Genomic DNA, 11,002 nt, shown 5'->3' with positions numbered 1-11,002 from the left:
ATAATAACAATAATCGACATGCAGAAAAAGTATCTATAATCACATTTAATATTTGTGTTCACACCAGGAATTGAACCCGGAACCTTCCATGCGTGAGTCAAGCGTCTTAACTTCTTATGAATACATATTTATGTTTTTATGATTTACGTCACCAAACGCATGTTTTTATTTTTTCACGAAATGACTAAGATTATCGGTAAGTCGGAACGAAACAATCACACAGCTCAATTGGTCGTTTTAATATTTTTAGAAATAAAGTAAAGTTGCTATTTGTCTTGGAATAAAATTGACTTAACCGGTTTTCGGTCACTATGTTTGTCTGCGTTGTGTCCTTCACACAGCAATATAAACACAACTTTAATAGTGTCACTCCCGTAATGATACAAAACCCAAATTTTCTGAGTAACAAAGAGACCAATGTAACGGTTTTGTCCTATTCTCACCTGAATGTTGCATTTTTTTAATACAGGAAGATAAATAATGTTCATTGAAGTCGTTTTATGACGTTCACTTATTTTAATTGAGTTAAATCGTTTTCGTTCTATAAGTGCGATAAATTGATGTAAATAAAATATATAAAAACATATTTACACACACCCTTCTCATACATACTTACACATAAACATGGTGATGAAAATTAAAAAATAAAGTTTTGTTGTTACTACAATAAAGTAATAGTGTGTAATAAAATACGATAGTGAAAATATGTTTTTTTTTATGTTAAAATGGAACATTAAATTATTTATCATATTAAAAAATTAAAATTTAATTAAAGTGATTGATACGCAAACATTTTTACCTTAAGCTAGATTTTTGTAAATATAATGATATTTTTTTTATTACTTAAACTTGAGACTGAAATGAGAAGTGAAAATTTTTTCAAATACTGAACCCATTCACTATTTCATTATATGGCTACTCTCTTATCGTTCTATTTTTTCTTTTCTTGTATGATTGAGAAAATTGAGTTATAAATGCCCAATATATTTATTATCTTATTACGCGTCCATGTAGCTAAAGAATTATTATTTTTTCAGTTACTAAATAGTATTTTCCGCATTTTTTGAGTGCCAATCTTCACTTATTAATTTTACTTATTTGACTCTAAAAACAAATAAAATGTCTTATGTAAAATTTGCAAAATAGTCTATTGAATACACAAGAACAAGGGCAGCGTGTGGTAAATAATTCCTCTGTGCACGGTAATGTAACGTTGTTTTACCTCAAGCAAAAGACGAAATATTCTAACATTCAGACATTTTTTAAAAAAAGCCTGGAGAAATACTGTTTGATAATTATTTTTTCATAATTAATTAAAATAAAAAAGTTTGATTGAACCTTGCAAGAAAAAAAATAAAATCGTCAATATGCCGGTTATCTTACACGCGTGCGTCCCCCATCATTGTCAATAACTGACTGGATATGTTCCACACAAACATTGGCCACAGAACAGCGTCTCTGCCTTCCTTGTAATGAGTTCTATCTTCGTGCTCTCTATAACACAGATTTATTGCTGTATTGGAGTCACGTTTATTCATCGTGTGTCAAGGATAAATATTTTTTGTCCATTAAAATCTTAAAATTATAATTTAAAAAAATAATAAAATCCAGCATATTTATAAAAATTTTACTTTCCTAGTAAAAATGTCCGCTGGAAGATTACTAAAAATGCATTTTTATCATTTGAAAAAATAAAAGAGACATATGAAGCCTTGTATCGTATGAAAACTAGTGTGACATCACAGCCACACAAGAGTTTCAGCCATGTAACAAATGTAATTAATTTACTTAAAGTATTGCAAAGATTTGAAAGTCAACTTTGTTGACTTCGATTTTTAATTTATAAATCTTGTTCATTTTTAAATTGATTTGTTCCATCGGTTCTGCGTAAAAGCACGAAACACTAATTACAGCCTTACCTACCCCAAGGCTAGCAACCCCTATCTTATTTTCTGTTGGCGTATCAAGGATGTGAATGTGTGGGGGTGGTTCGACAGTATAATGAGGGATGATGACGTGGCGTGCGATGCTAAATTACACCCAATCGCACTTCAAATGCACTTGCTCACTACTGGCTTTAATTAGCCCTTATTTCCTTCCAGCAAGTTTCACGGACAAATGAAATTATACCTAGATATATCCAAAGAGACGAAAATTAACAACATCACCTGGGAGCTTATAAATTCGCTGGTAAGTTATATTAAAAAATAATAATGAGCAAACATTTTTTTCTCATTATTTAGTATAACCGAACACAAATAATATATAATGTTTATTTTTTACCCACATCCAAATTGTAAGTAATTATTTTTCATTTTGATTCCATGCCAAAAAAATGTGTTGTTTTCGAATCAAAATTTCTCTGCGGAATAATAAACTAACTATAAAGTAGATACCAACCTCCTGAATAATTTTGAATAAGGTTATAATCCCGTGGCTAGTGTTGCGGACTCTCAATTCAAAGGTCCACGGTTCGAACCCCATTCTACCCCATCTTGATTCCCATCCTCTAATAGTGAGTTATTTACAACTCGTTGAAAATGGCCCTGAAAATTGAAATATTTGTGTAAATCATAAAAATGCAAATATTTTGGTTTTTTATCAAATACACGTAAATGTGGGAAATATAACTCTGAGACATCTAAATATATTCAAACTGCTTTCATTTTCAAGCAATGTAACATACCATACACCTTTGACCCACATGTGTCGGGAATATAACATAAATAAATTTATTTAAAAGTAAATTTAGACTTATTATTTCTGGCTGCGATACGATCCCACTTACTATTTAATGATGCTCACACTTACACACACCTGAACACTTACCTTCACACTTATACACATAAACCCACATCTACGCTTACTCTCATACAAATACACATACTCACACTATTTTGTTGTAACACAATTTAATAATATGTATGATTTTTATTTAAAAACTTCGCTGGTCTGTCTTTAAACCGTATTTAAAAAAAAAAAAATTAAATCTTTGTTGACGGTTGGTTTCTTTAAAATAAATAAATAATATTCAGCCGAAATAGCAAAATAGACATTTCACGATTCTTTACGAACTTTTGCAATATATTACAATAAATAAAATAAAACAAACATGTAACTTACAAATATAATTCTTTCTATTTTGTGTACTTCTGTTATTGAAAATGGAATTGTATTGACAAATACGGCCATCTTTTTTAAGCATGTATTTTTGTTGACTTACCTAATAAAATAAATTTATCTAACAAATAATGAGTGATTAATCACTGTACATTCTATGCTAATTCAATGATTTGGATTTAAGTAGTAAGTAGTAGACATCGAGTTCAGGGTTCTTATTATATTTCCGAAACAAAGCTGTATTCTTCATTCCGCCTGGTTAGAGAAATCTTTTTGGCAGAGGTTAAGCTAATTAATCTACTGAATAAATAGTAAGTACATCAAAAATAATTTAACCGTGCCGTGTGGCTTTGTACGATCCGTCTAGAATAGGTTTATTCCACACCATTGATTGTTTATGGCTTATTTTACAACGTTCGTAAAAATCCACATAACACGATAAAATTAAAATAAATTGTTTATTTTTTCAACGTATCTATTATAATTATTTTTCCATTTGTTTTGTGGCAGGCAAACGCACCGACTAGTACACTATGGGGGCGACTCCACTTAATTTAATTTCGCACGATTTTTACCGTAGAGTCGCCATCAAATAAGTAATAAATATAATAAAAATGAATAAAATAAAAATGGATCCACCCTATTTTTACCGTTAAGTTTGGATTTGTGTGGCCTTTGACTTATCATTTTTTTTTTTTAACATATCCGTCCAAGAAATCTTACAAAATTGGTCGAAGATAAAATATTATTTCACAAGATAAATATATATTGACGTTTAACATGAGTTTAGCCCGTTTTAACCGAATAAAGGAGGATTAAGGCTTAAAAAAAATCAGAACATATTAGTCAATAATGTATTCTTCTTTACTATTTTACAAAAAAACTACAATAATTCATAGTATGCTCACCGTAAAGTGCGCAAAAATCGTAAGCAGCTTTGGCAGCTTTATTCCTTAGATTGAACGCGAACAAAAGGTAGAGCCCAAAATGCCCACTATCGTCTACTTGACATTCCATTTTAAAGATTTGTTTTCAAATAAAATAATGTTTGTATCCTAAAAGCAAACACAATATCTTGTATAGCAGAAAATTTTGTTTCGAATTACATAAAACTTTAATCGTTTTGTTTTACTTTTGGTGCTCACTTTTTAATTTGTAAAAAACGAACAAAACTTATACATAGCAAATATATATATATTGCAATATTTCATCGCAAATATTTATTTGTGTAGTAAATTACTGGTACGCATTTGTGATTTCAGATTTTAAATACTTAATCGGCTTATACTTACATTTTTATTTTATATGATTTTTGAAAAAATATTAAAAATCGTTGAAATTAACAAGTACCTACTTTTAGTCACTTAAAACGTAAAATCACTTTACAATAAAAGCTCAGCAATTATGAATATTGACAGTGAACTATCAGTTAACTTCCCAGTTCGAAAAGGTGTTAAACAAGGTTGCATTTTGTCTCTCGTCTTGTTTAATATACTTGTTTAGTATATCGTGAATATATCGTTCGAAAGGCACTTAACGGCTGGACAAGTAAGTTCTCAATTGGAGGAAGAAAGTTATCCAACCTAAGATATGCTGATGACACCACACTTATTGCATCGTCAGAGATTGAAATGAAAAAACTAATTGACCGAATAGATGCTGCTAGTTCAGATCTGGGACTCTCAATGAATATAAGCAAAACTAAGCTTATGATCATTGATCGAGCTAATAAAGTAGCGCCTATATTCTTACTGCGCAACTTGGAAAGAGTCAACAATTTCATTTATCTAGGTTCTCTCATCAGCGATGGCGGTGGGTATGAAGGTAAAATACTGCGACGTGTTGGTATTGCCAAAAGTGCTATGAGTCGGCTGGTGAAGATCTGGAAGAATCGCAGTATAACCATTAACACTAAAAAGAGACTGGTGAAGGCCTTGGTTTCTCAGTGTTGACACTGAGGAAATCTGAAAAGAAAAAAATCGAAGGTTTCGAGATGTGGTGTTAGCGGCGAGTGATGCGGATTCCGTGGACGGCCAGACGTACGAATGCATTTATTCTCCAGGAACTGGACATAGGAGAAAGACTGATATCCATGTGCGAAAAAAGAATGCTGCAGGTCTTTAAGCATATTTCCAGGAGAGATTCTGATAGTTTGGAGTAAACTATTCTTCTGGGAAGTGTCGAAGAGACAAGGTCGCGTGGATGTCAACCGACAAGATGGAGCGGCACAGTCACTAAGTTATCAGAATCATCACTGATGAATGCCTATAGAAGAGCACAAGACCGTTCGAGATGGAGGGAGACTGTCCACAGACGAGCCGTGCCTGGAGTCAGGCGTAATCACCATCCTCAGACATGAGGCACGGATTGAAGAGACTTTTAGTAGATGCTAATGCTTTTGTCAATTGATTGAAAATTCACAATGCTAATGCTAAAATTATTCCCACTGCTACCCGCTGTCCAGTCACCGTACACGAGTACTGGCCGTAATTAGCGCTAGGATATTGGGTCATTATCGTTTAATTTCCTTTTTGCGTCCCTAATCATACAACTCTTGGAACGATGATCAATTGAAGTCATTAGGGCTAATTCTTTCCTCGTCTCCCCTCTACGATAATCAACGAACAAGTTTTGTGCCTGTGGTAGTGTAAACAATTCATTAAAACTTACACATTCACATGACGGCGAAATAATACATTAATGATTTCAGCTGGTTGTATGTGTTTCGTGTATTCGTAAGGCGCTCCAAATTAAATTGGCCATTGTTTTTTTACAAGCTTAAATTTATTTTACAGTCTAAAGGCTTAAAATTAATCGAAAAATAACTTAATCAGAGTTATCAATCCATTAGATTAATAAAAGTGGGTTACAAAATAAGTAAAATTCAGATTTTCGTGTAAAAAAATAAATCATGAAATTTATGTTGAAAAAATTGTCTACATTTTTTCAAGAATTATTTACTTTAAATCTGTAAGAACCACATAATATTATTAGTTTCTGATTCATGATACGGAAGTACAAGACGTACGATAGTTGGTGATAGTTTAATTTCTAAATTAATAACCATAATTATGCTCAGGTACAATGGAATATATTAATGAAATGAATAAACTTGACAAAAAATACAATCAGGCATACAAAATATTTTTAAAAGAAGCCAAAGATAATTTATTTTAATAAAGTACTCATTGAAAACACTGCAAGTATGTTTTAAAATTTTATTAATTATTTTTGGAATATTCACTAAGTAAAAATATAAAATACATAATTGTAAGAAGTCACTTCCCATTATGGCAAACAAGATTTTTTATTTAAATAGATTTTTTTAGTAAAATTGTATTTCCATGTTCTTTTTTTTCTAGATAAAGACTTTTATAGGTATAATACATTTATATGAAAAAAAAATATTGAAGAGCCCAAGTTAAAAAAAAAAAATTGCAATAATTTATCTGTTATATAATAAAAACCTATATACATTACCTTTATACCCAATACATAAACGACCCTGTTTAATTCCGAAAATGAACGATATAATTTGTGCAGGGCTTGTGTTTTTGAAAAAATTATTTCAAAATAGGAACGTTTTTTTTTACAAACACTATTTTAAATTAAGATTATTTTAATTTACAACTCTGCTAAGCATGCTGATATTTTGTGTTTGAAGGTCTCTAGAGAATAGATGAAAATATGTGAATGTTCAAATACAGGCAGTATAGTGAATGTCACACGATGCATTATCTCAAATAAGATCCAGTCAATTACATTCATAGATGAGTAGATTTTCGCAGTCGCTGTTTTCAATATGTAGTCTTTTTTTAGGTCAATTTCCGTTGGTTGGACTTATTCCGATGTTTTGGGTGCCATTGCAGGAGCAATCTTCATCATCGTCGGAATTCCTGAAGATGTCTTTTGCAATGGTAGCCAAAACGTCAGAATGAATCCAACCTAAACCGGATCACCCAAATAAGACTATACAAGACGCCAATAGTTACAGCCATAATAAGCCCAGACTTTTTTTATTTGAAAAAATATATTTATCTTTGTTTATAGAACTGTTCTTAAACTTGTACGTGGGTTAATTCAGTATTTGTTGTCTGTAAAGATTTGGACATCTACAAAGCGTGACTAAAACTAAATTTTATTGACAGAATAATCTCTAATATTAAAGAAACAAAATATGACTAAAAATAATTCAAACGAAGGTAATTCAGTTTCCGAAATATTACATACATACAAACGTTTCGAATTATAATTGTGTATTATAATGATTTCTAAATCAATTAGTTTCAGAAGTGTAAGTTTTTATGTTCAATTTAATAATACACACTATGTTACTTTTATCAATCATTTTTTTTTCGGATATACTATAGTTACTATGTGTTATTATTATAACTTTAATTACGGCGTATTGAGAATCCTTTAACTGTCAATCTTTTATTTTATATATTTTATTTCGATTGTACCTGCATATAATATAAAGAAATGTATTAACCGTTGTTAAATATAGTTTATAAGTCAATAAATAAATTAATACACCTATTCTCAGTAATATTATATCATTACTACAAATAAGGCAATAATTGTCCTAAACCTTAACGCATTTTTAAAAAATATTTTTTTTTTTAGTAGATGTATAAACTAGCCTTTTTAATATACATAGGTTATTTATTTAAATTATTGTTATTACACATTTTTTAAATAAATCGGTAGATTTAAAGGTTATTTGAAACAACCGAAGTTTGCACAAAATTGAATATAATTGTATGTACATACATTCATAATACAATATATTATATACTTACTATTTATATTGAATTGTTAATTATTTAGGGGAAAAGGGGTGTAAGTGACTCTTCTTCTTTTATATCTTTACCCTTCTTTAGACATAGCGTGATGGCGATTAAGTGACTTATAATAAGTAATTATTTTTTAGTTTGTGCGTGCTAGGTACAGTGTCGCGTGTTAAGACCATTTGTAGGAATATGTTGGTTTATCATAAATTTGTCTAATTCTTTCTGTTTCTTTACGATTCAATTAGACAAATAATACTTAATTGTAGCGAGAGCGAGAGGTAGAAAATATTTTAAGTAATCTGTAATCACTTGTACAATTAAGCTATAAAATTATGTAATTTTCATTAAAACAGATAAGATCCGTTGTTAAATTACACATTTCTGTGTTATTACAAATGGAAATTAACTTTTTTTACGTGAGGCTCGGACGTAGGTGTTTCATGTTTTTGTTTTACTGAATAAATAATATCAACATATTGCGTTAATGCCAAGCTATTATTCTCATGAAAATAGGCAGACAATGATACGTTATAACATTCAGAGAGTAACGAGGTACGACGCACATACAAAAACGTTAAAGTTTGTTTTATTTGATGTGAAGTAGATCCGTTTTATCGTTTTATTCGACGTGTTAAGTCGCTACTTGATATAAAGATGGTATTCAGAAAGCGAGTTTCTCGTGATGACGATGTTTCAGCAACTCGTTTGTTTGGTCGATTAATCCTCACATTATACTTCACCTCAATTCAGAGGCACGCTGCACTCCGCAGGCTGCACGACCACGACTCATCTGCGCCACCCGATAGAAAAAACGCACCCACATAGAGGGGTAGGTTTGGGGGGACGAGGCTCGAAAAAATCCCCGAAACAGCATCGGCACGATAATGGCGAGAGCCGCGAATTTAAAGCTTTGACAGTGGAAAAATCGCCCGCTTTCCATTTGACGGGGAGGGGGTGGTCGGATGCAGATACAGCACGGGGGGGCACAATCGACCCCTTTTTTCGATTTTTAATTATATTTTTTCTCCCCATTCCCCACGCGTGCAGACCAATCTATTTAACTCGCCTCCCGCTGGCCACCCTCCGCGGAAAAAACCGGGCGTTTTAAAATTAATGAGTAAAATCTACCCATACTCTGTTGCGCGATCGTGTGTGTACGTATTCACCCCTTTTTCCATATCCGTGTTTTTTTTATTTTGGATGAAGGGGGTGTTATGTGCCCGTACCGCCAATACCCCCCACGCACGAGGGGTTTGGGTTCCTGTTGTGTGTGTTAGTACGATTGTATTCGTGTTAAAGGGGATGGGCGGCCGCTTGATTTTTCAAACTGATGACGCGCATTCATTCCGTAGCGAGTAAGGTTTACTTATGGACGTAAATATAGAGTGTTGTGTTATATCATTACTCAGGCCAGCGTTCTAACCAATATAACACAAGTACAAGTTCAGTATGCGCGCGGCGCGGAATTACGTCTCTATACTTTCGATCATTTTCTTTTTACTTTGGAAACCAAAGCACCGATAAATCAAATGAACGAGTAAAAGTGTTGTTAACTTAATGAAGTGATAAAATATTTAATCTTATGATTAAGAAATTGTGGGTTTCTTTCAAGATAATATGACTCTCTCTTGCGTAAGTAACTATTTATAATGAAATTATTTAGTGTATCGATAAAAACTTTTCACATTAGTACTTTCAAACTATTAAACTCCTTATATAGGTATTTGTTAGTTTAATGCAATTAATTAAAATTTAAGCCCAATTCCTAATAAAATATTAAAAAATTAACAAACGTTTGTTCTTCCACATATAAATGTAAGAAATTTCTTTTTAGAAAATTGGAATACTTAACTCAAATACACTATATTTAAAAATAAATTTTGGTTTACACATGTAACTTAAATGCTTATGTAGTTACGGGATATTAGACTTTTTTTTAAAAGAGTCATTAACACATTTCTGGTCATGCGGTTACAGAAGGAAATCCCAGCAGAATGCTAGTACGAGGTTTTCCTGTAATTTGAATTATTTAATACCAAAAATACGAACGATTTTTGGTCAGTTATTTTTATCTTTGTGGTCCTAAGAGTGTTCAATGTCCTGAATGAACATATCAAGTTCTTCAAAACGAAAGTTTTTTTTCAGGAGAAGTGTACAAGTTTGGATTTTTAAGGGAAAAGACCATTGTATTAGTTTTCTTCGAAATATTGCATAGATTTATATAGGTTCTATAAGCATGTTGTCCAGATGTTTATTTAAATGTATATTTATGTAAGAACTTTAATTTTTTTTTTTGTATTGTTTAATGATATGCATGCTTATACTTTCCGTTATGTTGTATCCCAACTCAACCCAGGGCTCTTAGTTTCATAGAAGAAGAGATACGTTATTATTTTTTTTAAATATATATGTATATTCGTACGAATAAGTAAATAAATATGTACACAATCAGAAAAAAAATATTTTATCAGTGTTTGAATCCTGTTATATTAATTAATAACGTATTCGATATGTCTCAATGTTACTTTATTTAAATGATGTTGTTAACCCTCCATTGCCCAATTTTTTAAATTCTAACTTAAAACACATTTTTATCTATGTTTTTTTATGCAAATACTGGAAAAAATAATGAAATTTTAGTTTTTATTTTTTTCAGTTTTATTTATTTATTTAGACATATTATAATATTACATACATTTTTTCTACACTTATATTGAAACACTTGTTGACAATATGTTACATCGGGCATTCAAAGGTTAAAAAATACAAGAACATAACGAAAACTAGAAATAATTATTTTCTTTTTATTTTATTTTATTTATTTGGATAACCAACAGCTATAATTATCTTATATATATATAACAAAACAAATAACAAATAAGATAATTACAGGTTTTCACAAGTAGCATCACAGTAAGTTAAAAAATATTCTCCAACATAAAATAAATAGTAATTTAATGTAAATTCAAAAGAAAAGAAAAAATACTACGAATTATTTCAAAAGCAAACGTCGTACGTCATTAAGATTATTTGCTAATAAATCTGTGTTAAATGATTTATTTTTTACATTTAAATTATTAAAAGTTTGC

General features: G+C 30.8%; 1 protein-coding gene across 4 annotated transcripts in view; it reads left to right on the top strand.

Moving 5' to 3' along the window:
* The first annotated feature begins 9,299 nt into the window (after window positions 1–9,299).
* Window positions 9,300–11,002, top strand: part of LOC148281651 (uncharacterized) — a 32,594-nt gene continuing 30,891 nt past the window's right edge. For all 4 annotated transcript variants that reach the window (XM_088226370.1, XM_088226369.1, XM_088226368.1 and 1 more), the window contains exon 1: window positions 9,300–9,545. In XM_088226370.1, coding sequence (XP_088082496.1) covers window positions 9,531–9,545 — 15 coding nt within the window. In that variant the 5' untranslated portion in view covers window positions 9,300–9,530. The remainder of the gene's footprint in view (window positions 9,546–11,002) is intronic.

This window comes from Micrasema longulum, unplaced genomic scaffold (genome assembly GCF_059751315.1).
Source record: "Micrasema longulum isolate JH-2025_06_02 unplaced genomic scaffold, ASM5975131v1 h1tg000427l, whole genome shotgun sequence".
NCBI classification, from domain to species: domain Eukaryota; kingdom Metazoa; phylum Arthropoda; class Insecta; order Trichoptera; family Brachycentridae; genus Micrasema; species Micrasema longulum.
This window is presented reverse-complemented; position numbering and strand designations above follow the sequence as displayed.